Source organism: Papaver somniferum, chromosome 7, assembly GCF_003573695.1.
Source record: "Papaver somniferum cultivar HN1 chromosome 7, ASM357369v1, whole genome shotgun sequence".
In the NCBI taxonomy this organism is placed as follows: domain Eukaryota; kingdom Viridiplantae; phylum Streptophyta; class Magnoliopsida; order Ranunculales; family Papaveraceae; genus Papaver; species Papaver somniferum.
The window spans coordinates 231704650-231732456 of record NC_039364.1 but is presented as its reverse complement, the minus strand read 5'-3'; the positions used below and the strand labels follow the sequence as shown (position 1 = coordinate 231732456).

The window sequence follows — 27807 nt, the reverse complement described above, 5'->3', positions numbered from 1 at the left end:
CACCAGATATTTTTCAAGTTTTGCAAGCACACCGAACTGTTCTTATTTTTGGAAGTTCGCTTAGCAATTCTAGGGTTACACAAAAAATTCTCCTAGCCGAAATATCTACTGTAACTACCATTTTCAATGGGTTTTGATGATTTCTAATCGATTTCTTCAACAAATAACGAATTGAAAAGAATGGGTATGAAGAAAATTACCCGCGGATTTGCATTTCACTTGAACCAGACTTCTTGGTTGTTGTTGGATGATTGATTTTGCCTCTGAACGGTGGTTCAAGTTCTTTTTGAATTAGCAATTATTTTGGGAGATTCACTATATGTGGGAGTCCCGGACTCAATCCTGGAAGTCTAGATGTTTGCTTGGCACACATTGCTTATAAAGATTGATTAATTGACGATGAAATTTTTTCGAATCGACGATTAACGTCGATATCTACGAAGAAGAAGAAGAAGAGGAAAAGAAGAAGATGAAGAAAGAAAAGAATAGAATCAGTTTTGAAACTGATTTTTCTCTTTTAATTTAGGTTTTAATTAGTGGATTAGTGGGTTAAATTAGGGGGTTATTAGGATTAGTTATAAACTTAATTAGAATAAGGGTAGATTAGTTTTCCCTAAATTTTTAGGACACCCCTTATAATATAGGGTGGACATTTGTATCACAAAGTAGTCCCCACCTTTTTTGAATAGTCCCCAAAAAAATCGTTCCTCAGAGAAGGCTAAAGCCCACCCTAAAGCCAACGTCAAGCTCCGCACTCGACAAAAGGGAATCCGTGAGACTGTGATTGCAACAGTGCGATCCGATACGGACCGATCCCCTAACAACAAAACCGAGTTACTAGGCAAGCTTATAAAGGGTAGTAAACCGGCTCTAGACGACTAAATCCAAGCCAAACTCTCGTATAAACTCAACGACCCCCATTTTCTGTTCTTCACCATTCATAATTTTCTTCCCGTTAATTCAGAAAATCTGATTCGAAACGACTAAATCTGATGTTCAGTTTCTTGTTGTAGGGATTTCTGTTCTTGTTATTGTTGCAGACAGATACAGCAAGAGAGAAAAGGAATTGGAAATCTTTTTTTGGAGTGATGGAAAATCAGAGAACCAGAAAACGTCCACGTCTATCATGGGATGTAGCTCCAACTGAACCAGAGGTCCGTTCGTAAGAATATCTCTAATCAAAGGGGTTTATTAGGGTTTCGACATTGGAGTATTGGGGGGATGTAAAAGTTTGGGTCTTTTTCAGAAATTAGGGTTTTGTGATTGATGGAATTTGACTTCTTCTTTTTTAAGTATGGATTGCTTGCTGGATGGATCTTTGTAGGCTTTTAGGTTGCCGAGGGTATCTAATGAGGTTTCCTATCGACATGCATCACCGCCTAGGAGAGATGATGATCGTGAAGGGCATTATGTGTTCAATTATGGCGATAATTTGACTCAAAGATGTAAGCTTTTTCAGATTTTATTTATCTAATTTCAAAGTTTCTCGTTAATGCCTGTAATTGATGTTGTGAAAAGTAATTTAATTTAGAGTTATCCGTAAATTGTTTAACACCATGAAACTGCTTAGCTCAAAAAACATTAGAAACTGAGGCTGTATTTTGTAAAACACGATTCTTTTGATGTGGGAATTGGTGGAATCTTTTGCTTGCTAAGCTACAACCTTCTTTAGTTTGTTCTTTTATCAGACGGCTGTTTGGTATTTGAAAATTTCTTATTTAGCTATGTAATTAGATTTGCTTTTTTCGGTTTGTTCATGTTGATTGCTGAGCGAAGGGGATATTCTCCGCCTCTTATTCATGTCGCAAGGTTGTGTTCGCATTGTTTACTTTTGATTGCAAGACATAGAAAAATGTACTTTAGATGACAAAAAAGAAAAATGGGGATTAACAGAAACAATAATAGTTGAAAACATGGTGGTACAGTCCAAGTGGGTTTCATGTAGTTTTTTAACTCATTTTTGGTTACTTCCCTGGCCGTGAGAATACTTAATAAGAAAATACCCTTAAGTCTTCGTCAAAGAAACATATTGAGAAATGTCGGGTTGCTCAATCTTGGTCTACTCTACCATTTAGCAATAGCCAAACAATTTTCAGACGAAGCAAAGTTTAAGCTTTAATTTAATCTTTATTTCTTCAATATTTGTGCAGATAATATCATCAGCAAAATGGGTGAAGGTTAGCTATCTAGTGTCCAACTATCTCCCAGGTCTTTTATTATTTATGCGTGTGTCCATGTCAGCAAGCTGCTAGTACTGTAGGCACATTCGGCCGTGTTTTGGAATGTTGGGACCGCGAGGAAAAAAGAATGGTGGCCATTAAGGTAGTCCGCAGCATACGCAAATATCGAGATGCAGCAATGATTGAAATCGATGTGCTTCAGCTTCTTGCCAAACATGAACTTGGACGCTCCCGGTAATTCTAGATACACTTCCACCTTATATATATGTTTGCAGTTGAAGGAAGTACATTATCTTCCTTCGGGAAAAAACAACAATATTAGTTCTGGATGTATTCTTACCTTGTATATGCTTTTTCCTTTCTGAGTTCTCCAGCTGCGTGCAAATCCGTAATTGGTTTGACTACCGGAATCACATTTGCATTGTAAGTTGCCATTTGATCTTTCCCTGCCTATGCCCTTGTTTATTCTATATATAGGTTACAATCTCTATATCTTGTTGTCAACATCAAAGGCACTGAATTTTTGGGAAAGGAGATTAATGAGATCCACCTGCTTCTGATTGTCGTTATTAGCCTTAGTTCTGACCAATTTTCACAATCTTTCTGGATTTTCATTGGAGATCTTGAGGATTCTATCTAAAATTATTGGTATATCCCTGAAATCAGCTTTTCCTTCTATTTATATCTTCATCTGTTCACTTAACTGTCCCAGACTCGTTAATCTTTGGGATGATATTTAGGCTTACTTTTTCGAATTATGTACAAATATTGGATTAAGGTTGACTGAAGCATAAAAATTAATAAATATGATGTGCTTTGCTTTATCAGGATACATCTCTACATTATGAATTTCTAACCTGCTTAACAAAATAAATATGGTCATAGTTGGTCTTCTGGTTTGAACTCTCTAAAAGTCATTCAGCCATCTGTCTCCCTTATTTGCTGCTTGAAAGGCTGGCAATGTGGTCGTCCTATTTCTGTTCTCATGAAGTCGTATGGGTTGGTTCATTTACATTTTCTTATGACGGGTCTGATTGTCTGGCCACTACATGTTACGGAGTATTCGATATTGAAACATTTCTGTAAATGAACTTCCATGGTTTTACCAGGTGTTTGAGAAGCTTGGACCAAGTTTATTTGATTTTCTAAGGAGAAATAAATACTGCTCACTTCCTGTGGATCTTGTCCGAGAGTTCGGGCGTCAGCTTTTGGAATCTGTAGCATGTGTGTAGATTGTATTTGTACTTTTCACTGTCTTTTCTGTTCTTTACAAACTAATAACGTGTTTTTTCTGCATGGCTCATTTTGTGAACAAGGAGAGTGTTGAGTCTCGTGTCATTCTATATTGTCATTTTCTTTGGTGAGTGACAAAATCCATGTATTCTGGCAGATATGCATGATTTGCACATGATCCACACTGACTTGAAGCCAGAAAACATCCTGCTCGTGTCTTCTGAGAGTGTAAAACTCCCAAGCTCCAAGGTACCTTGTTTCTAACTGTAATTAGGAGGATCGCATTTTTCAAGGTACTTTAACTTGGTAACAAACTTAGATGAGGTTCATGAAATACTGCAGAGGAATTCTCGTGGGGAGATTCAGTTCAGGTGCTTGCCGAAGTCAAGTTCTATAAAGCTGATTGATTTTGGTAGTACTGTCTTTGATAATAAAGAGCATACCTCGATTGTCTCAACAAGGCATTACCGGGCACCTGAGGTCATTTTAGGTATTTCCTGATGCCTATCTGAGTCAGTGGGTTTTACTTCCTCACCTACTACACTTACATTGGGTGCTTAAATTGTCTTTAAGTGCTTCAGTTTTTGTGTGGTTTCAGTCCCTCAGTCTTTTAAGTATTTGCTGCAGACATTGGCTTTACATTTGTCTATGTCAAATGGAGTGTATATATTTTTGATGCAAATGCTTTGCTACTCCTTGAGTCATGAGCCCGGTACAGTATAGCATTTCTAACCCGTGATATGCAGGTTTAGGATGGTCTTTTCCTTGTGATCTGTGGAGTATTGGTTGCATACTTGTCGAGCTGTGTTCGGTTAGTCCCTTTATTAAACCTTTATAGTTGAACCAGTTGAACAATTACCTTTTTCTGGGAAATGCTGACCTGCAGGAACTTTTGTTACAGGGAAATGCATTGTTTCAGACACATGAAAATTTGGAACACTTGGCAATGATGGAGAAGGTATTGGGACCTCTGCCGGAGCATATGACTAGAAAGGCTGAGTAAGTTTTTCTTAATACTTCAGCAGGGGTTAATGCGATGATTTTTATTTCTATACAAAAGCATTTTATTACAAAAATGTGCAAGGCTAAGGGCCTCAGGCTGCTTCCCTTGTGGGAATATATCTCTACTACATTGTTGTTTGTAAATCCTAATTCATGTATTCTGTTAACACCTTCACGTTAGTTTTGTTTTTGTTTTTTTGACCCCCATATTCTTGTTGGAATGTTGGCAGTCGTGGTGCGGAAAAATACTTCAGGACTTCCAGGAGAGGAACTCGATTGAACTGGCCTGAAGGAGCGGTTTCAAGAGAAAGTATCAGGGCAGTCAAAAAACTTGACCGGCTGAAGGTTAGTCTCTTCTTTCTTTGGGATTTACTTCTGGCATTGCTCCGCTGTAGTGCCTATCCAGCTGAAGTTAATGTCCTTGAATTCCGAATCATAACTTCTTTTTGTTTTTTGTTTTTTGTTTTCTTCATTTGTTGCAGGATATAGTTTCTCAGTATGTAGACTCTTCGTGGAAGTCTTTGTTTACAGACTTATTGCACCGTCTGTTGGAGTTCAACCCAGCTGAAAGGCTCACTGCCCGTCAAGCCCTTGACCACCTCTTCTTCAGAGATCATATTATAAATAGATGAGAAGCAGAAGTATTAAAAAGATCTTCTTCTAGAGCAGAAGTCAGCCCCTTTCTCTTGCTCTCTCTCTAGAGTTGGAGGAACTGCTGCATCATTTATGATCCGCTTTGTATGGTTATAAACTGTTGTAAATTGTTGCACTGAAAGCAGATAGATGCTTTCTGTGGCAGGGGTAAGCATTAATCTATCTATTTTCAGACTAATACCAACAAGGATTTCTACATTTTCCTTGATTTATTGGTGTTCTTAATGAAACAAAAGAGTATCTCACCTGCAAGTTTTTTCTCCTAAATCACTTTTTATACTTTTTCTTTAAATGTTCTATACCTTAAAGAAACTTATACCCCCATCAATATCAGATTCTCTGTTGAGAGATCTCTGAGGTGAGAAACTCAAATATATCTACCAGATCTGTCATTTAAAAAGGGGGCTTGCAAGTATGGCAACTTTCAGGAATTGGTCAAAAGACTCGAAACTCAAAACATTATACTTATCTGAACATGGCTGTCCAATGCTTTGCCATGGTTAATAATCAGAGACTTTAATATCATTTCACATGATACTGAAAAGTTTAGCACTCAGCCTATTGATGTTAATGAGGCTAATCTCTTTAGTAATAAAATTCTTGAACTGGATTTAGTTGATTTGGGCACCACTGGTTGCTCTTTCACTTGGTCTAATAAAAGAAGTGGCCATACTCTCACTGAACAAAGATTGGACAGAGGGCTAGCTACTGAAAGCTGGCTTCTCTTATATCCCAACACTACCATATCTAATATGCTAGCCATTGGTTCTGATCACCATCCTATCCTTCTTAACTCCAATCCCTCTTGGCAATCTGGTAGAATTTCCTTTAAATTCTTTGGTCCTTGGCTGGACCACAAGGATTGGAGGAATATCATTGCTGAGTGCTGGAGAAGAGATCTCACTGGCTCCAGTGCTTATATTATAGCAAGAAAGATGAAAGATATCAAACTACATCTAAGAGTTTGGAATAAGGAAGTCTACGGTAATATCAAAACTAACATTGATGAATGCAAACAACATCTTTCTTGGCTTCATAACAACTATTTCAGAGCTGATAGAAGTGAAGTTGTTAGCTTGGCCAGAAAAACTCTCAGAGATTGGCATGATATTGAAGAAAGTTTTTGGAAGACAAAAAGTAGGGACTAATTCATCAAACTGGGGATCAAAACACTAGCTACTTTCATAGAGCTACTAAATGCAGAACTACAAGAAACAAGATAGATACTATTAAGGATAGTAATGGTAACTGGATTTCTGATTAACAAGAATTGAAGAACTGCTTCACCCAACATTTCACTAAGATGGCCACTGCTGAAACACCCATCATCAACCCAGAAATCATTAACCTCATACCATCTATCATTACCACCACCAACAATTCTATTCTTAATCAAACCCCAACTTATATTGAAGTTAAAGCCATCTTGTTTAGTATGGCAAAAGACAAACCCCCTGGACCTGATGGATTTCCACCAAATTTCTTTCGAGCCAACTGGGAGCTGATAGGAGAAGACCTTGTCAAAATGGTACAACATTTTTTCACCTCTGGCCATATGCTCAAAGAAATGAACTCTACTTTTATCTCTCTTATACCTAGGATAGACAAACCAACCTCTCCATCTCATTTTAGACCTATAAGCCTTTGCAATACTACCTACAAAATCATATCCAAACTGCTAGACCAAAGAATGAAACCTTTTCTCAGCAAAATCATATCTCCATACCAATCTGCCTTCATACCTGGAAGACAAATATCTGATAATATTGTTATTGCTCATGAACTCATACATTCTATGAGATCTAAAAGAGGTTCCAAAGGTGAAAAGGGAAGTATGGGAATAAAGATAGACATGGCTAAGGCCTTTGACAGAGTTGACTGAGATTTTCTCATTACTATTATGACCAAGATGGGATTCAATGATCAATGATGCCAAAAAATGATGCAATATATCTCCACCACCTCCTCTTCTGTCCTAATAAATGGCTCCCCTGATACTTTCTTCTTCCCCTCTAGAGGCCTCAGACAGGGAGACCCATTATCACCCTATCTGTTCCTCTTTTGCATGGAAGCTCTTTCTAGAACTCTTATACATGCTGAAAATATAGGCATCATCACTGGAATAAAGATCTGTAAAGATGTTCTCTCAATCAATCATCTCCTGTTTGCTGATGATTGTATGGTGTTCTGCAAAGCTAACAAAGTGAAAGCTCAAAATCTAATGGACATTCTCAACATGTTTGAAAATACCTCTGGCCAACTTATCAACTTCAACAAGTCTGGAGTTTTTTTCAACAGAAACACTGATCCATCTCTCATCCCTATAATCAACAACATTATGGGAGTCCGAGTTCTGCAACTAGATGACAAATACTTAGGCTCTCATTTATTTACCCACAGAAGGAGTTGACAAACTGAAGGTGAGGCTATCTAGTTGGAATAATACCCCCTTCAATCCTAAACAAACTTTCCAAGATCTAAACAAGCTTCAAAGAGACTGAAGGGGGTATTCTTACCAGCAGGATTGAAGGGGGTATCTAGTTGAAAGAATACTTCCACAACCAGTATCTACCACAGCCAGTATCTACCAACTACTTTAGAATCCCTAAACAAACTTGCCAAGATCTAAACAAGCTTCAAAGAGATTTCTTCTGGGGAAAAAATCTGGAAAATCCCAAGGGCTACTACCCAAAGGCTTGGACAGCTGTTTGCAAACCAAAGGAGCTAGGAGGATTGGGCTTTATGAATATGGAGCTATTCAACAGTTCCATGATCACAAAAATTGGATGGAGACTGGAACAAGATAGAGATTCTCTATGGTATCAACTTATGGATGCAAAGTACATGTTGGGGAGAAATGTGCTAAACATGGATACCAAAGCTAAAAATGGAGACTCTTGGATCTGGAAAGGCATCCTGGAAGGCATAAAGAACATTCAACAACACTGTTCTTGGAAAATTGGAAATGGGAATAGAATCACAATATGAGAAGACATCTGGATCCCAAACTCCACATTAAAACTCATCAAACCCACCCACTGCCCTCATCATATTGAGTTACTGACTCACCTGATGACACCCACTGGGGACTGGAATACAAACCTTATTCATCATATTTTCATCCCCAACACTGTTCAAGAAACTCTATCTCTCAGCACTCACCCAGGGAATGAGGATACAATTTTATGGAATTTAGATGACACTGGAAAGTTCTCTGTCAAGGCCATTTACAAGTCAAAGATTGACTACTTATATAAGAATGAAACCATTACAAGAAACTAGGAGGCCACTTGGAAAATGGATATTGCTCCAGTTATAAAGATCTTCATCTAGAAATGTGCTCATGAAATCCTTCCCACTAATGCAAAGACTGCAAGCATATTACACTACATTGATCCAATATGCCAAATTTGCAAAAGTGGGGAGGAAACTATGACACATATGTTCCTAAACTTCCCAGCTGCAACTGAGGTTTGGCTAGAAACTCTTGGGGCTTCACATGGCAAATTTGACAGTACCACAAACTTCATGGTTTGGTTCAATTCTTGGTTTACTCCTGGAAGTCATTCTGAACACCACAATACCTATGATACTATCTGTTGGTTCATTTGCAAGGCTAGATGTGATCTAGTTTTCAATCACATAAAGCCTAATGACAAACGTACAGCTCTCTGCATAAAGCAATACTTATGTGACTATAACATAATTCACAAGTTACCCAATCATGCTCTTGATAAAATTTCTCTGATTAGTGAAGAGCCTGAAAATCAGGCAGATACTACAGTGCCTTATGATCTGAACCAATGTGCTCCGCAGGATTTTGGTTATATCATCAAAATCTGTACTATACAGGACCCTATAAATCTAAAATACTTCTCTGCACTAACTATCTTGGATGCTACAGGAAACAACATTGATAGCATAGGAAGCTCAGGCCACTTGAGGGAATGGGGAGCAACAGGAGGCGCTGACCTAGCTTTCAACTGGGCAAAAGAGAGGCAGCACATGAATATTGAAGTTCAAGTTGAATCCAAGGAGATTCTGTTAAGGTTCCAATTTCTTTATAATCAAGCAATCAAAGGAAGATTCAACCTTAGTCACTATGAAGATCTGCAAAGAACTACTAGAGACAATCATTCAAAAATTAATCCAGTTTCTTTTGTTTTAACTAGTCTTACCTATATTCATAGACTACAAAATCTGCAATCTCTTAATATTGCTATTATGTGTAAGAACTATGAAAGCAGGCTTGACATAAGCTCTGCTATTACTTTGTTTGCCTCTTAGGCTTGCCTAAGTTTTTCTATAAAAAAAAAGGGGTCTGAACAAAACTACCGAGCTTTTTGAAAATAGCATTCCATCAAATTATACTTGATGCATGATTGAGGCACCTCGTATATATCTGTTCTAGGATTATCTGAGGTTGTCCATATCACAATATAGCAGACTAGTCGTTCTGTTTGTTAAGGATACAGCTATCAACATAATTGTAGTTGATCCTCTGCAAGATTTTATCTCCTCATGCCTCAATTAACGCAACTAATTATGTAATTTTAATATTCTCATTCATTGTAAATTGACCCTATTTTGGGTATGTAAATCTCTATATATTGTTGCATGTATCCACCAAGTTAAGTGCGGAAAACATTACCTAGAATATCTAGTTCTGTTTTGGTATCAGCCAAATCGATTCTAAAAACCACGCCTCACCTTCATTTTCAGTTTCAATGTCAAGTCCAGAAACTTCAACTCTGCATCAGATCCATGTTAACCATTTAATCAATATCAAGCTTAATGATTCGAACTACACTCTATGGAAAGCTCAGTTTCAGCCTCTTTTGAAAGGCTACAGACTGGAAGGATATGTTGATGGTACTTACCAAAAACCACCACAATATCTACCCAACATCCAAGCAGTAAATCCAGCCTATATCAAGTTCGAAGAACAAATCCTGCTCGGTTGGCTTCTTTCATATCTTACAGAAAGTGTTCTAGGAAGGGTCACTGGACTCAAAACTTCCAAGGCAGTATGGGACGCTCTAGAGAAAAGATATGCCCCAAAGACAAAAGCTCATCTTCTGCATCTCAAGAGACAACTCCACAGTCTCCAAAAAGGTAACATCAAAATGCAAGAGTATTTTTCTAAATGTAAGCAGTTGTTTGATGCTTTTGCAGCATCTGGTAACCCTCTAAGTGAGGAAGATATGCAGGAATCTATCCTAAGTGGCCTAGATCAGGCGTACGACCCCATTGTTACTACACTCAGCACGATTGAAGTTGCTGATATGGACACTTTTCATGCACATCTTCTGTCATTTGATATGCGCTTAGAACAACAACTTGCATTTCTTCAACAACCAATGGCTCATGTGGCTTATTCCAGCTACACAAGATCCTTTTCACGATCTGATCAGAGAAGGAATCAGCCTCAAAACAATCGACAAAGCTATTCCAAGGGAAACAACATCAACAATCATCAAAGAGATGATAACAGACCATGTCAGGTCTGCATGAAGAGAAATCATGCTACACGCAACTGTTGGTTCAAGAAAAACAATGGACAAGCACAAAATGGTCGTCCAACAGCCTATCTTGCTCTACCTGGTGGAGCTACTGACAACAATTGGGTTACGGACACTGGAGCAACACACCATCTTACTGCAAATCTTAATAATCTTGCTATTCGTCATGAATATGATGGAACTGAGGAAGTCCATGTGGGTAATAGTAATGCGTTACATATTGAAAATATTGGTAATGCCTCATTCTCACATAATAATAGAAATTTTACCCTCAATAATATGCTCCATGTCCCTGAAATCAAAACAAACTTGCTTTCGGTTTCAAAATTTTGTCAAGATAATCAAGTTTATTTTGAGTTTCACTCTAGTTTCTTTCTTGTGAAGGATTTACTCACAAAGACAATCCTGTTGCGAGGCAGCAGTAGAAATGGGCTATACATACTTGATGGTGTACGAGAGATTGCCAAAGCTTCACCAACTGCTCTTGTCTCACCTACAATTCCAATCTGGCATCAACGTCTTGGCCATCCAATGCTGCGTACGGTTTTGAAAGTTATCAAGAATTTTTCTCTTCCTGTTTCTAATAAAAAGTTTGAGTTTTGCCATTCATGTCATGTTAGCAAAATCCATAAACTTCCCTTTCCCATTAGCTCTTCTCTTTTTGATAAGCCTTTGAGCTTAGTTGTATCTGACTTGTGGGTTTCCCCAACTGTTTCAAGAACTGGGTATCGATATTACATGCTTTTACTTGATGTTTTTTCTCATTATACCTGGATATATCCCCTAGCTAGAAAGTCAGATGCGTTGCCTGTGTTTATACAGTTCAAAAAGCTAATAAAACATCAAACTGAACACAAAATAAAAGTGTTTCAATCTGATAATGGAGGAGAGTATAAGAAGTTTACAGCTTTCCTAAACAGCTCAGGTGTTGTCCACAGATTTTCATGTCCTCATACATCCGCTCAAAATGGCCTTGCCGAACGTCGTATCAGACATATCACTGAATCAGGTCTTGCTTTACTCTTTCATGCTTCCATGCCTAAGTCGTATTGGTCAGATGCTTTTACCACTGCTTGTTATCTTATTAATCGTATCCCAGCTTCACAACATGAATCTAAATCACCTTTAGAGCTTTTACACAACAAGAAACCAGATTTTTCTCTTCTTAAAGTCTATGGTTGTCTCTGTTAACCATGTCTAAGGCCTTATGTGTCAAACAAACTAGAACCAAGATCTCATCCTTGTGTGTTTATTGTCTATAGTGGTGCACACAAAGGATATCTATGTCTTCATGTACCAACAAACAGGATCTACATCTCTCGTCATGTCAAGTTTGTTGAAACAGAATTCCCATTTGCTGCCAAGAAACAGGTAAGCTCCCCTGAAACTCAACATTCTCTACAATCTACTAAATTACTTACATCACACACTTTTATAAATCCCTCTTTAGCAGTTGAACCTAATACAGCTCAGCAAGGTCCAATTGATATTGCTATTCAACAACCTCCAGTGTTAGAACAAAGTGTACAATCCTCAGCAGTCCCTATACCATCTGCATTAGTTCAGGGAGCAGATGATAGATCAGTCCCTATTGAGAATATAGTTGTTCAGTCGCAAAGACCACCACAACAGCACACCATGGTGACAAGAGCAAAGGATGGCATCAGAAAACCAATTAAGAAACTTTGCCTAGCTACAACAAAACATCCTTTGGAGCTACCTGAGTTTATGGCTCCGTGTTGTTACACTGAAGCCTCTAAAGATCCTAACTGGCGACCTCCAATGGAAAAAGAAATAAATGCTCATATACGCAATGGAACGTGGAGTTTAGTTCCTTATGAGAAATGGATGAACATCATAGGTTCTAAATGGGTTTTTAGAGTAAAACAAAAACCAGATGGCACCATTGATGTACGAAAAGCTCGGCTAGTAGCTAAGGGTTACAATCAAAGGGAAGGGTTTGATTATGCAGACACTTTCAGTCCTGTCATAAAGCCTAGCACTATTCGTCTTGTTCTGTCCATTGCAGTCACACATGGCTGGAATATGCGTCAATTAGATGTTCAAAATGCTTTTCTTCATGGGGTACTAAAAGAAGAAGTGTTTATGAAGCAACCATCTGGATATGTGGATCCAGATTATCCAAATCATGTATGCAAGTTGAACAAAGCCATCTATGGGCTCAAGCAGGCACCACGTACATGGTACTCCAAGCTCAGCACCCATCTGACTAGCCTTGGTTTCAAAAGATCAATTGCAGACACCTCTCTATTCATACGACAGTCACATAATGAGATCACCTATGTGCTTATTTACGTTGATGATATCATCATCACAGGTTCAAATCAGTCACTTATCAACAAACTTATTACTGACTTGAATTATGCTTTTGCAGTCACAGACTTAGGTGAACTCAGTTACTTCTTAGGAGTAGAAGTGATCAAACAAGGCAACTGTGTGCTACTCAGTCAACAGAAGTACGTCTCTGATCTTCTCAAACGTACGAAAATGGAGGGAGCAAAGCCAGTAACTACACCACTTGTAGTAAATGCAAAAATCAGCAGACAAAGAACTACACGATTTGCAGATCCAACTTTATACCGCAGTGTGTGTGGAGCATTGCAATATCTTCATCTGACCCGTCCAGATGTTGCTGTGGCTGTCAATAAAGTGTGTCAATACATGACAGATCCTTTTGAAGAACATTGGGAGCTTGTGAAAAGAATTTTACGGTACATAAAGCACACTGTGAATTATGGCTTAGTGTTACGACCATCATCTGACACTCAATTACATGCTTATTCCGACTCTGACTGGGCCGGTAATTTAGACGACAGAAGATCAACTAGTGGGTTTGCCATCTACTTTGGAGGAAATCTTGTCTCATGGAGTGCCAGAAAACAGAAGACTGTTTCAAAATCAAGCACGGAGGCTGAATACAGGGGTATTGCTATTGCTACCTCTGAGTTAATGTGGCTTCAATCTCTTCTAAAAGAACTAGGCATTACAGTTCAATCACCCTCGTTGTGGTGTGATAATCTTGGAGCCACGTATCTAACCGCCAATCCTGTGTTTCATGCTCGTATGAAACACATTGAAATTGATTACCACTTTGTCAGAGAAAGAGTGGCGAATAAACAGCTGCAAGTCAAGTTCATCTCTACCAAAGACCAGGTTGCTGACATTTTTACGAAAGGATTGGCTAACTCACGGTTTGATTCGTTGCGCAACAAGTTGAACATTCGGCAAACTCATGCACAACTTGAGAAGGGATGTTAAGGATACAACTACCAACATAATTGTAGCTGATCCCCTGCAAGATTTTATCTCCTCATGCCTCAATTAACGCAACTAATTGTGTAATTGTAATATTCTCATTCATTGTAAATTGACCCTATTTTGGGTATGTAAATCTCTATATATTGTTGCATATATCCACCAAGTTAAGTGCGGAAAACATTACTTAGAATATCTAGTTCTGTTTCTGTTGTCCATATCAAGTTTATATTGATATCTGAGGTAGGTAAAATGTCCAAGTAGTACTATTCTAATAACTCCTGTGACTTGAATGAGTTACCTACGTTTCATCATGTGAAATCCCTGACTACATGTTTAGGTATTTAGTTCATACTATAGCTCAGAATAATAATAACATGTCTAGTTGCAATTTCTAAGAATGCATTTTGATTATGCCATGTGTTTAATAGTGATTGATTGCTTGACCTTCGGCGTGTATAAACAAACGATTTCTCCTCTTCTTTTGAAATTTATACACATGTAACATTATTTTCTAATTTTTAGGATCGAAAACTTGACTTTGCTGTATAAATACATAATTGTATATATAAATAAAATATGTATATACGTGTCCGCATCCTAGTTTTTTGAGACTTTTGTAACGTCCGCATCCGCGTCATGTCGTGTCCGCGTCTGGCAACCCAGGAAGCGAAGCTACATCATGAAAATAATTGGTTGCACTCACTGTTTGCCATTATACATGCATGACGATGGTTTCTTTTTAAGGTTCGTGAATCATTTTGCCAAAGTTGCATTAGTGCTGCTTCCACTGAATCCTACTTCGTCACGATATTTTGTTACTTTTGCCAAGTATTATATTACTACCCTGAAAGTACTGATATCTAGTCAAGTATGATGGGAGTAGAGTTAAGTATTATCCCTATCCTTATTCTTTTTAAGATGTCAAAATCAAGGCTAGTAAAATCGATCATTTTGGATCCGTGGGATAATTCTTGTGATTTCTTTTTCATTTTAGTTTCAAAATTTCGAGCTTAAAGTAAATTCCAGGTCGGTTGGAGTACAAATGAAGTATGGTTCAAAACGCTGTTTCTTTCTGACCCCTAGTACATATGAGTATCTGTGTTCACAGAATCACGATATTGTTACAATCATTAATTTGGAGATACTTATTTTGTGGGTTGCTTAGCTCTTTCTGTTGCTTCATGGGGTTTCCGACTTCGCGTTTTTGTGTTCTTGTAGGAACCATAGAAGTAAGAAGTGAAGCCCCAAAGTGCTAAAGCCAAGGCAATCCCCTTTTCTCCAGTGAAATTTTCGTGGAATGTTATCACCGCTGCAATCTGTGAGATAGGAAGCAAAGCCGCGCTCATGACTCCTGCAAAGAGAGAGGACGTGCAAAATATAATCCCAACTCTCCCAGTGAACATTAGCTGCCAAACTACCATATTTGAAGCTAACACCAAGTAGTATGTTTTCGCTCCCAAGTCAAAATCGCCCGCTTCTCGTTGCATTTCCTATAGATCAAAACATATCAGTTAAAAATCGTATAACATGTAACCACAAGAATTAGCTTTTTACATTAAGAGATGGATACTTACTGAGAAATCCTTGTTTATGAGACTCCCAATTGTGCAAATGAGTGTAGCAAAGAAGGCCAAACAAGCTTGAAACTGCAACACAATAGTATAGGTCATGCCTTGATTGGCCTTAGCATAAGCAACTTGGGTGCTCACTAGAATGAACCCTAAAATTGCAGCAGCAGCTATGCTTATAAAGAAACCCAACAAGTACTGCGAATTCGTAACACCAGGAGGACGATCACCAGCCCTCTGTATACCCAGTAGTATCGAACCCATTATTATTACTACAATCGCATTTATCGTGTAGGGAGTGAACTTCTGCTTAACCCAAACAAATGAAATGAAGGATGTGGAGGCGAGTTGAGTAGTAAAAAGGAGAGATGATGTAGTTACAGGAAGGAAAGATAAACCATAACAATACATAAAAATGTCTATCCCTTGAACTAGGCCTATCAGAGAAGCATAGAACAAAAGCTTCCGAGAAGCAAAAAACTCGATATTAGGTAGACTTCGATCGCGTTTAGCATAAAGGACCGTGAGTGGGATGAATAGTATAGGAAACCCAGCCATTTGCAACCAACCAGATAACCATTTTCTGCTACCACCATGTAAGAAGTAGAGTCTAAGTAGTAAAGGTCCTCCTGTGACTCCAATAAAACTACATATGCAGCTTAGTAATAAGAGTAATCCCCATTTCATTAGCTTCTGAGACTTGATCTTTGAAGATTCCTCCTCTTGATTATGATTGTCTTCTTCAGTCAGATCTCCTTCTTCAATTCTATCAATGTTCATAGCCATGTTTGGTGCTGCCAGAATGTGTTTTATTCTCTAGTACTTTCTCCAGATGTATCAGATGATCTCAAGTGCATGTGAGCTGAGGTGAAGCAATACTGTGACTGCTTGTAGGGTGGTGGTAGAAGTATAAATAATTCAGTTAGAGAAATACTTAGGAAGACAGTCAGAAATATGGGACCAGTTCAAGTCATTCAGGTTCGACGTAAAAAAAAGTAAAGGATTGCACCTAACTAAATTTGTTGATTAATATAGAAAAGAAAGACCAAATTTGTTGCCTGGCCTCACTCGAGGTTTTCTATTGAGTACTTTCAAAAGTACAATAACTAGAGAGCAAGAAACAAGTGGATCTTTGAGAAATAGACCACAACAACCCAATAAATTCTTCAGTCTCCGAGCCTCGTCTCTCATGCTATCCGGGCAACCAATCCAATGTCGCACGTCCATCTAACGAGTCTGCCCTTCCAGATAGGGGTGTAAATTCGGACAGGCCGGGCCGCCCGATCCAAAAAGTAAGACAGGCCGGGTAAGCCAGGCTTAATATTTGTGAGCCCGTAAACAAATTCAGGCCGGACAGGCCGGGCACAAGTAGATAATTTGCTACCCAAAGACCGCCCAAAGCCCGCTATTTATACGGGCAGGCCAGATCGGGCCGGACATGCCACTATTTTGATTTTTTTTATTTAAGTTTAAATTTTCAAATGAACGGTATTAAATACAATATCCTTTCCTTTCCAACATCGCATATTGTAAGTGATAGTATTATTTTATATTTAAATTACACTGACAAATTTTTAATTTTAGCCTATAATAAATAATTAATTAGAGTACAATAAACTTTCTAATAAGAAAATATATTACCATTAACGTTTCCAAAAGGTTAATTATAAGTAAAAAACAATTATATATTTTATTTTTCTTGACACAAAATTGACAATTATAAATTGTAACTTTTAAGTCTTTTTAAGAGGATATTAAATGATTAATGGCACATAGAAGGCTTTCAGGCCGGGCACCAGGGCGGGTATCAGGCCGGGCATCATAATTTATCGCAAAGCCCGAGACCGCCCAATAAATTAATCCAGGCCAGGTCGGGTGGTCCATGACGGGCCATAACAGGCTTTGGGTTACTTCGAGTACAGGCGGGCTCGGACGGATACAGGCAGGCCGAGTATTTTCGGGTATTATTTACACCCCTACCTCCAGACTTGGAATTTTTCTTTTATCTGAACATTACCACAGTAGTTGCCCCTTTTATGTGCCATAAGAAATCCCAGCTCTGTGAAAACACAGAATTCCCTTGGTCCACAAATACAAACACAAACACAAAATTCAAATTTCAATTTCCTTCAAATCCAGTTTTCATTCTTCGTCACTATCAATAACGAATCCAGTTTTTCGATCTCATCTCAGGTATTCTCATTCTTTCTCTCTACTGATATTCTCATCAGCTTGAGATTTCAAATTTGTTATCATGATATCATATCTAGGTTAAATTTAGAGACTACTTGTCTATGATTCTTGTTAGGTTGATTTTCTCTTGATTTAATCTCCTCGAGGAAGGATTATAAGGTTTATATCATCAGGTTTGAGTGAAATTTGTTGAATCCGATTTGCGTTAGTTCAATAATTCAAAATGAAAAAAGAAAACTCAGGTTTTTCTTCTTCCGAAGAAGATAGGATCAGCAATTTACCTGATTCCATAATTCATCACACCCTATCTTTCATTTATACGGAAGATGCAGCTAAGTTTAGTGTTTTGTCTAAAAGATGGCGATCTATTTGGAAATCTCTGCCTGTGCTAAATTTCTGTGAGAGTTGTCATTGTTCTGAATCAAACGATGAAGATAGTCTTGATGAAAGACCTAGTGGTGCATTTATTGATTTTGTGGATAGAGTATTCCGTCTTCACGACGACTCTGATATACCAGTGATTCGTTTTGATTGTTTTAGTTTATATATATCTGTGAGTATTATATATAGATGGATTGGAATTGCTGTCAAGCATAAAGTTCAAGAGCTATATATAAAGACCAAAGTTGAAGATGGTTTTGAGATTCCTCCTTGTCTATGTACTTGTGAATCATTGACAAAGATGGAGCTGCACTTGACTGGTTGGGATGAGGATAACTGCGAAAACAGGATTAGACTACCTCTTGATATGAGTTTTCCTCGACTTGAATTACTGCATCTGAGACTTGAACATATATCATTTGGTGGTGATGTAAACCTAACGAATAGGTTCTTTTCAAGTCTTCCTTCTCTAGAATCGCTGATCATGGAAATGGGGTATCATGGATTTCATAACACGAAGCTCAACATTTCTCTGCCTAAACTCAAGTATTTTGTATTCGATTGTCAGAATGATGAAAGCAATAGTGGGGTCAAGCTGCATGCTCCAAGTCTTGCATCCTTCATTTTCAGTAGTTACTTGTCAACAAAGTTCAGTCCACAATGTATGTCATCTCTAGTCACTGCTGATATTGAGATACGGGTTAGACGAGAAGATAAAGTGGTAGGAAGTTATGACATTCGTCCAGAGAAGAAAGAAACTTATGCCCAACATGCAATGGGATTTTTGAGAGGGATTCATAGTGTAAAAGTCTTAAAGTTAAACCATTCTTTCCTTAAGGTATGGCCTCTAAACTTTTTTTTTTCCAGCAAAAAAAAAGTGAATCTGTATTTAAGGGGTCAGCAGCTGCTGTGTTTACTAGATTAATCTTCATTTTACTATTTTAGACTCATTTTGGTTATATTCCTGCTCCATGATGTCTGAGCACATTATGCACACCTAGGACAGATTTCGTAGAGATTTTTCTGCATATGTATGTGAAATATGGTGAAGTTATATTGTAAGTTCATATAGTAGAATTTAATCAAGCTAAATAGATCATTGATATTCCTCGGTTCAAGCAATGTAAGAACCGGGAAAACAAATCACTCTCTACATCGCATTAGAGGTGCCACCCATTAACCTGAGAAAGTTTCCGAAACGAAGGGGACTAAACAGGAAGAAGGATCCATCGAAGAAGACCCTTCCCCTTCCCTTTGTTCGGGGGGCGCCAGTGTGCCCTCCCTCTGAAAACTGATGCCTTAGGAAAACATCACCAGCTCCTTATAACCCCTATCCTATGTGGTTGCTACTGCTGGTAGCTTGCATGGTTGCTACTCCTGGTAGCTTGCTAGTTAAACCCCCTTCAGTGCCGTGCAATAAAACATTAGAGGAGGTTGTCTAATTTAAATCAAACTCATACTGTAGACATCCAAATTGGCAAGAAATGAGCCAATACCTTGCTCTTAGTGGTAGGCCTTTGCTATGTTTATTTGTGATTGGTGGGTAAGGATGCTTGTTATGTAACTCATTGAGGCATTGGTGATCATATTACAAATTAATTAAAATCAAAAATGATGTCTACTTATTTGCTTGTATGCGCACCAAGGCGTTAGGTGGAGCACATGATATATTAGACGCTCAACCGCTTGAATGTTATAATCTACAACACTTGGAGCTCCAGACCTACCTGTCAAGGGACTGCCTGCATTCAGTGTTATACATACTAAAGATCTCCCCCAATTTGGAATCTCTTTCCCTGAAGATATCAGAGGTTTTAACCTAACTCACTGTCATTGGTTTCATTTTGTCATGTTATTCGAACAACTTATTTTTCAGCTTGATTCAAAATTAGTGCCTTTTTCTTAATTTTGAGTATTGTCCGATGTCCAGCTAAATTATGACAAGCCTCCAGTGTATCCATTCTGTGACGAGGTATTCACCAACCATTCTAAATGTATAATTCGTCATCTATTGTGTGTCTTTCTTCTTTTTAGATATCAAGTTGGTTTGTTCTTCTAATATAAAATCTGGTTACTGTCTAGGTAAATATTAATCCAGAAAATATGGGAGATTACTTGGATGCAGGGTTGTCTTTGCCATGCATGATATCTCAGCTAAAGTTTGTCGAGATTAAAGGTCTTCGTGGATGTGTTAACGAACTGAAGTTTTTAGTGATTCTGTTAAAACATGTGACGGTCTTGGAGAAACTGGTACTTGCCTGTTATTCGGCTGAACAAGACTCACCAAGGGAGAAAAGGATGAGGAAAGTAAGGGAGAAACGGATGAAGAAATTCAGGGAGATGCTGCTAACATTTCCAAGTGCATCTAAAAATATCAGAATCTTGTGGAAATTTTGAGTCAGGTGAGCTTGCCTAAATTTTGTTGCAAGTTAATAGATAATGAATAATGAAAATGGAAATCAACCTTCTGGCTTGTGCTTGTTTTTGTTCTATGTTTTTGCCCTGTGAAAGTTCATTGATGGTTACATATTTACATGTATCTCAGATGTTCTAATTCCGGGTCACTTTTCTCAGGTGCTTCTTGATGGATCCGGGGGTTGGAAATTGCACAGTCGTAGGGTAAATACTTTCGAAAAGCTGGTAGTTCAGGGCCAGAGAGAATTCATTGGATTAAGAAGGCATCTAGTATCACTGTTCTAATGTGCTTCTTGATGGATCTAGGATGGAACTTCTCAAAGTTGTGAACTTAAACGAAGTGGATTGTTGGGGGCCAAAGAGTTGCTTATCGAATTCATTAAATCGTACAATATCTAATTTGACGTGAGATTTTTCTGTATAAATGATGCAAGCCCCTAATGGTGTCTCCCGTCCTTTTTAGTTTGCAGTACTTTTTTTTTGCTGATTCTGTCTGCAAAGGAATCATGTGAGGATGTGGTTCACCAAATCCTCAAAAATTTAGTGTGCAAACTGAAAGCGAAAAAAACGTAGTCATCATTTTGTCCTAAGTGTTCAATTTGATAATCCCCAACTGTTGATCTGAAAATTTAACAGAGATATCATCCCCTGTTCCCCCTATCAGCAGATTTCTTTGCCTAAACTTATTTTATTTTAAATGGGTAATTTGCGTTACCCTGTAAAGATTGATAATTTGCATTACCTCCCTACAAAAGTAAAATTAACAAAACCTTCGCTCGTCAATAATTCCGTCTATTCCATGTTAGCTGATTCAGCACTAATTTACACGTGTTTTTTTGTAGGGGAGGTAATGCAAATTACCAATCTTTACAGGGGAGGTAACGCAAATTATCAATATTTACAGGGGAGGTTACGCAAATTATCCAAAAAAATAAATAAAGACCACGTGTAAGTTAGTGCTGAGTCAACTAACCTGGAATAAACAGAATTATTGACGAGAGGAGGTTTTGCTAATTTTATTTCTATAAGGGAGGTAATGCAAATTACGAATCTTTACGGGGAAGGTAACGCAAATTACCCCTATTTTAAAATTTGAGTGCTGGAATTATGAAACAACAGTGGAGTTAACCTGCATGCTCCAAGTCTTGCATCCTTCATCTTCAACAAGTCTCACTCTAGAGAGTTTATCCTTTTTATCAATGCCGATGTTGAAGAAAGAAGATTATGCCCAGCGTTGTATGAGATTTTTGAGAGAACTTCGTAAAGCGGAAAGGGTCGTGCTATCCCGAGCGGCTTTTTATAACTCAATCATAAGCTAGCGGGTCAGCAGCCGTTGGATTCTCTAAGATTGGTATTTTGAAAGTAACCCCACTAGATTACAACTGTAAACATTAATTAAAACACAGTGAAATCCTTAAAGTTGTTTAATATTTATTGTGGAGTCCAATTTCTAAATTATCTTCTTACTTCCTCTTTCTGGGTCATTATTCCTTTTTATTCCTTTTCATCAAACACAAAGAATATCGCCTGGAATCGGTGGATATGGCGCACATGTATAAATCGATTCTGGATTCGATGTTTTCGTGTTTGATGAACATCAACAACAATCGGTATATGTTAATGCCTATATTAACTGATTGATTAACCATATTTGAACTTTTGCACAAACCTATAAATTTTTATATCTATACTATAGACCATGAAAATACGAGTTGAACGCAAAAAGAATGAGGTAATTCCGACATCAAATGAAGAAGTTATGAGCAAAACAGTTGAAGAACTTCCCAGATTTACAATCAATGGATAGGGGCATTTATGTAAGCCGATTCTGCAAAAAAAAAAAAAGTTACAAAAAAACTCTTGAATTTTAGTTTTTTTACAACCTGTATACGAGGGGAATTATATCCACTGATTGTGGACATATTATCAGGTAATAGATCAGCATTTTTGGGTTTTCTTTTTTACAATCAGCTCTTGTGGTGGATTTTATTAACCGATTGTGATCCATCGATATATGAATGCATAAACATCCACCGGTTCTGGATTGATATTTTTTCAAAAAAATAAAAAAAAAAATCATGTTTTGACGAATTCTTTCGGGCATGCACTTTCTCATAAAGAATTCAATCCAATCGTCGAGAAACAATTGAAGATAAAAAAGTTGCTCGAAAGAGTGCTTCTCGACGGTCAATTTTCACCTATCTCCTTATATGAAAGAAGAGTGCAATTCATTGTCTTATATCCGTGTGGGGTGGCTCTTTCGGAAACACCGTATAGTTTATACTAGGATAGTATGACTACGGGTGATGTCCATCAAAGTCTACCTTATCGATACCTAATTTTTGTTCTGTATTGGATTATGTTGTCCTTTATACTGAAGGGCACAGATAAATTAACATTAGTTGATTTCTAGGTGATAACAAGATTAAGTATTAATTAATCACTGAATTAACATTAATTAATCAGAGACATATTTCATTAAGAAAATAGTCGGATAAGGGGTTTTGATTTTACATCCCGATGACCCATTTTTGTCTTTCAATGATAGAACTCTCGAATAAAACCTATAGGCCCCAAACTTGCCATGATTTCTTAGTTTGGTATTCATTCTATTTTTTTCATGCTTTTTTTGTCTTTACTTATTCAATTTTGAAACCTGATGCAACAGGGAATAACTTATAAACCTTTATTGTGTATTAAATTTTTGAAATCTGAGGCAAGCTCCTCATCATCTTTTATTACTTGATGTTTATTGCTATTTAGATTATTGTTCTTTTTCACCAACAACTTATATTATGTTGTAGTTGTTGGTATTTATTGTGTTTGATATCAACCTTTCATCTTTAAATTTCGATTTTATGTCAAAAATAAAATAAAAGGTTATTGGCAGGGTTGTCATTGTGTGTGCAACCTTAACTCTTGTTAAGGAAAGTCCTACGGAGTTGAAAATTTTTCCAATTTCACTGTGGACTTGCCAAACAACTAAAATCACTTGGAAAATTAGTAAATTTGTTGGTTTGCAAAGTGCGTCAAAGATTTTATCGCGCAGTAAATTATGTCGTGATCGATCCAATTTTTTACGACAACCCAATTTTATCGGCCAACAGTAATTAAGCTACCAACAACTTGTATTTTAACTCTTGTATAAACCTCAATTTTATTTACACCAATAAATCCATAAAAATCCCTTTTAATCTCAGTTTTTTTTTTCTTTTGTAACCTTACACTAATTTCCTAAAAGGTGGCTCAACCCGGAATTCATGCTCATAAGTATACTGCATAAGATTTATCTATTTGTAGAGCTTATGTATTATAATCTCAAACACTATCTCCATGGTGCAATTCAACCGCAACCTCATATGAAGGTTATTACAACATCCTTAAGGCCAAGGGAATAAATGAATTCAACCCTTTTTTGTTCGAAGTTGGTCCACTACCTGCATCTCAACGAAGGTGTATATTGCACAATTTTTAAAGTTTTAATTAGTTCTAATTATACATGTTTCACTTTCAATTAAAAGTATCTATTAAAATTAAATAAAATGTTTGTATTTTTTTCATTTTAAATAGTTTTCATTAGTTGGAAATAAATTCATGCAAGGAAATCATATTTGGAAAAATTCTGAAAAATTCCACTAGTTAATAAGTACGTGTGACCTTATGGAGATGAAGCATCAGGTTCAGCTTCATAACCTTGATAAGTAGGAATATCAGGTATTTAGGTTGTTGTGGTGGTTGCATAAGATAAACTCCTTAAGGTAGTGGTGTAATCCATGATCGAAATCTTTGTTGTGGTGCTTGAGGGATAATTGGTTGGTGTTGTGGTACTTGAGTTTCTTGTACAATTTATGGGGTAGAATGATTCCGACTTGTACTTGCATAATTTCGCGGCTTAACTTATTTGGAAGAACTTGGTGGTACCAGTCCTCCATTGATTTGTGACGTCTAAGTAAGTACATCGAATCGATGCGTTAGATACCACAAATCGTACAACGAGTCTAACATTGCTCTTGAGTAGCGTGCATACCCATATATGGTTTTATACGATTGAGATCATGTGAAACAATTAAGAACTGAAGTATTCACCCTAATAGGGTATTACGTACACTACCAACTTTTTCGTTTACGGTTGGTAAAAACTTCTTATGGCTAGAAAATTAATGAGTTGGCGGGCTAGCCGTAAATCATATCTCAAAAGGAGAGGGCACCAAGTACACCACCTAATTTTTAGTTCGGCGGCCTGTATGGACAAAACCTAATACATTGCAAGTAGATCTAATTAAAAATTCTTGAACAATTATGTATATAGATTTTTCTCTTATCTCTTCCACAATCAATATGTCTCGACAACAAAGTCGGCGAACTTGATTGTGTAGAAGAGTTATTGGACGATATCACAAATCAATGTCAAAGATCAATCTAGTTGTATCCAGATCAACGGGATCCCGAATTTTCCCATGTATGAAACTTGTTATCTATCTTTAAAGATATAAATTCTATGATCACAATGAATAAATAGTTAAACTACCTGTGTTATTCCTATTATAAAGATAGAATAATATAATATGGAAAAGGAAAAATACAAGACACAAGAAGTTTTGTTAACGACGAAAACTGAGCGTTTAGAAAAACCCCGGGACCTCGTCCAAATTTGAACATAAAACCATATTAAGCCGCTACAGACATTAGCCTACTGTCAGACTTCATGATGGAATGCAACTGAGACCAGATCGACTGTACGAGTAAATTCATCTTGAATGGTGCTTTTTTTTGTCTCTTGGATCTCACGGGACCATATGTACAACACGATTCTCCCAGATGACACGACCTTTACAGGCATAAGAGTTGTTTTAACTAAGTAAAGATTTTTGGACTTTTATGCCTTTAACAGAAATCTTATTTGATTTCCTTCAGAAAGATATTCAATCAATATATGGAAATCTATATGTTTATGAGGGGTCTTCAGGGAAAGAAGATATCAAGAATACTTAAGATTATGATAAACTTATATTCTCTTGAAAAAATATAGAGATTCCTATCTCACTAGAACAATCTAAACGAATAAACCAGAAGTGATTTAGATGTCTATCTTATGAAATCACAAAGTCTGAGACAAAGAGTATTTTGTGATTTTTATCTATCTTGTTCCTGATACAATTTAGAAACTATAACAATCAATCTGTACAAGACCTGGATAACAAGAACTATCAGGTAAAAGATAGTCGGATTGGGCTTCAAGAATCCGTTAGTAAAGTCTTTCAAAGTTGTAACCTAATACAGTTTCACCAGAGGAAACCTAGGTTTTAGAGGATGAATCTTGCCACAACTAGCATATAGAAGTCCCAAGATTAAGATTCTAGTGTGCAGAGAGTCCTCTATTTATATTGATGAACAAGGATTGGTAACTTATAAACAAAGCTAGGTTCGTGAACTAGCTCCAAGTTTAGGAATTTCTTTGTAACAAAGTAAGCTAAACTTCTGCGTGTAGATTGTTTATATAAGCATATGAGAAGTTTTCCTTCAATCTCAAAGAAAATGTGTGCAACCATAGGCATACGTACATAAGGCACCAAGCGGTTTGTTAGAGAGCCATGTAGAAGTAGTTCTGGAACCAAAAAGATTAAGTTATCACAAGACTAAATCAGTTCGTCAACTCTCATAACAATTTGTGAACTCAAAGTTGTCTCGTAACTCAAGAGCCTTTTAAATTTGGCAAGTTTGCAAACTGTCAAAACAATTTGTGTACTTGAAAACAAAAAGGTGCACATGAAATACTCAAAATCAACCAGTTTATAAATTGTATAAATCAGTTCGTGTACTATTGAATTAAAATAGTACCAACACTATCACAAAATCGACTAGTTCGCAAACTGAGCAAATCAGTTTTTGTATGCTAGTTAATTAAAATTATTTAAGCAAGTTTTTATATTTATAAGTTCAAGTTCGTGAACTGGTAAGAAAGTTTGTGAACTTTAAGAACTAACATGTCTCTCCTTAGCTTGCATTCTTGTTGCAATGTGCATCATTATACGAAAGTCATACTGAATAGAAAAGCGTACCAAGTACATCACCAACTTTTTTATTTTGATGGGAGTATGAAACTGTGTAGTACTTTTAACAATCAAAATATGTGGAAAGGTAAAACATACATACATAAAAGATTTTTTTTAACGAGGAAAACTGCTACTAGATAAAAACCCAGGGACCTCGTCTATATTTGAACACTGAACTATATTAAGCTGCTTCATACACTAGCCTACTATCAGACTTCGGACTGAAATGTAGTTGAGACCGAATTCACCCTTCTAGAAAGTTAGATGCATTCGTGTTTCTTACGTCTCTTGAACCTCGCAAGGCTCTGCACAACTGATTCCCTTAGCTGACGTCATTTACAACCTAAGAGTTGTGTTAGGCTAATTAAATGAAGGATTTTGATACCAATCTTCCTCTAACTGATAAGCTTATTTGATTTTCCTTTAAATTGAATAAATCAAGGCTTGGAAATATTTTTGCTATAAATAAAGCTAACAAACCTCACAAATCCGGAACACTTTCACTCACTTAGATAAGAGGCCCGGATTATTAACCGCCTCTCAAGAAAAACTAACTGATCAATTAAGAAGAGTTTTAAGATATATATCTCGAGGAATCACAAAGTCTGAGACGATTTTTTTTTTTTTTTTGTGATTTATATCTATTCCTGAAAGAGATTGCTAAAATCCCGATAATAAAATGAACAAGATTAGGATACACGAACTATCAAGGTAAATATAGTTGGACCTAGCTTCACGAATTCCTAAGTGAAGATAAGATGTAGGCCTAATTATGTTTCTCATAGGAAACCTAGGTCAATAAAGGACAACTCTGGCAAACAACTAGGACATAGAAGTGTCAAGGATTGAATTCCCCAGTTGTTTGAGTCTCTCTACTTAAAAACTCTCAAGACTGAGGGTTGATTAAGAATTCAAGCTAAGATAACTTGATATTCAAGTAAATACTTTCTCTATTTAGATGAAACTCTTGTTAGGAGTTCATGTATGTAAGAAGTTTGTATTGAAATCACACTGAAAAATATACACTATGGTAGGGGTACCAAAACCGTGTTTAATGATAGTTCTTGGAAAATATGCCTTTCGAAATTACAAGCAATATTTTATTCATATAAAAAACTAAGAGTTGAATCATGATGCACAACACAAAGTGTTTTGGTGATCAATGATGTCTTAGAGTGTTTACGGGAGTCGTATCAATGCTAAACATATTTGGAAAATTAGTCTGTATGCATCTACATGGTTTGTATTGGGTAGGTGTGCGAAACGGTATGCGTACCGATGACCAGTTCATGATTTCAAGACGACAACAAGCGTACTAGGTATGCAT

The 27807-nt window shown here is 37.1% G+C and overlaps 4 protein-coding genes across 7 annotated transcripts; 3 read left to right on the top strand and 1 right to left on the bottom strand.

Annotated features, from left to right (window-relative positions):
* The first annotated feature begins 889 nt into the window (after window positions 1-889).
* On the top strand, window positions 890-5331 carry LOC113299815 (serine/threonine-protein kinase AFC3-like). Of its 3 annotated transcripts, XM_026548904.1 has the most exons (12): window positions 890-1154; window positions 1325-1445; window positions 2151-2177; window positions 2261-2414; window positions 2555-2603; window positions 3290-3404; window positions 3571-3662; window positions 3756-3903; window positions 4160-4224; window positions 4315-4412; window positions 4646-4760; window positions 4898-5331. In XM_026548904.1, exons 1-12 carry the CDS (start codon window positions 1089-1091, stop codon window positions 5045-5047), a joined length of 1200 nt encoding a protein of 399 aa, XP_026404689.1. In that variant the 5' UTR covers window positions 890-1088; the 3' UTR covers window positions 5048-5331. The 3 variants fall into 3 exon arrangements, with proteins under 3 accessions (XP_026404689.1, XP_026404690.1, XP_026404691.1); XM_026548905.1 differs by lacking the exon at window positions 2151-2177 and having other exon boundaries at window positions 890-1445; window positions 2242-2414; XM_026548906.1 differs by lacking the exon at window positions 3290-3404 and having other exon boundaries at window positions 890-1445.
* LOC113296103 lies at window positions 5199-6217 on the top strand. Its single transcript, XM_026544440.1, has 2 exons — window positions 5199-5216; window positions 5615-6217. The coding sequence occupies exons 1-2, from the start codon at window positions 5199-5201 to the stop codon at window positions 6215-6217; spliced, it is 621 nt and encodes a 206-aa protein (XP_026400225.1).
* Window positions 6218-14922: 8705 nt separating this feature from the next.
* On the bottom strand, window positions 14923-16237 carry LOC113293477 (purine permease 3-like). Its single transcript, XM_026542104.1, has 2 exons — window positions 15445-16237; window positions 14923-15360 (listed from the first exon to the last, which is right to left on the bottom strand). Exons 1-2 carry the CDS (start codon window positions 16222-16224, stop codon window positions 15016-15018), a joined length of 1125 nt encoding a protein of 374 aa, XP_026397889.1. The 5' UTR covers window positions 16225-16237; the 3' UTR covers window positions 14923-15015.
* A 1253-nt stretch (window positions 16238-17490) lies between these two features.
* LOC113299814 (F-box/LRR-repeat protein At4g14103-like) lies at window positions 17491-21081 on the top strand. Of its 2 annotated transcripts, XM_026548902.1 has the most exons (5): window positions 17491-18850; window positions 19659-19823; window positions 19943-19984; window positions 20095-20414; window positions 20587-21081. In XM_026548902.1, the coding sequence occupies exons 1-4, from the start codon at window positions 17855-17857 to the stop codon at window positions 20407-20409; spliced, it is 1518 nt and encodes a 505-aa protein (XP_026404687.1). In that variant the 5' UTR covers window positions 17491-17854; the 3' UTR covers window positions 20410-20414; window positions 20587-21081. The 2 variants fall into 2 exon arrangements, with proteins under 2 accessions (XP_026404687.1, XP_026404688.1); XM_026548903.1 differs by lacking the exon at window positions 20587-21081 and having other exon boundaries at window positions 20138-20309.
* The last annotated feature ends 6726 nt before the right edge of the window (window positions 21082-27807 follow it).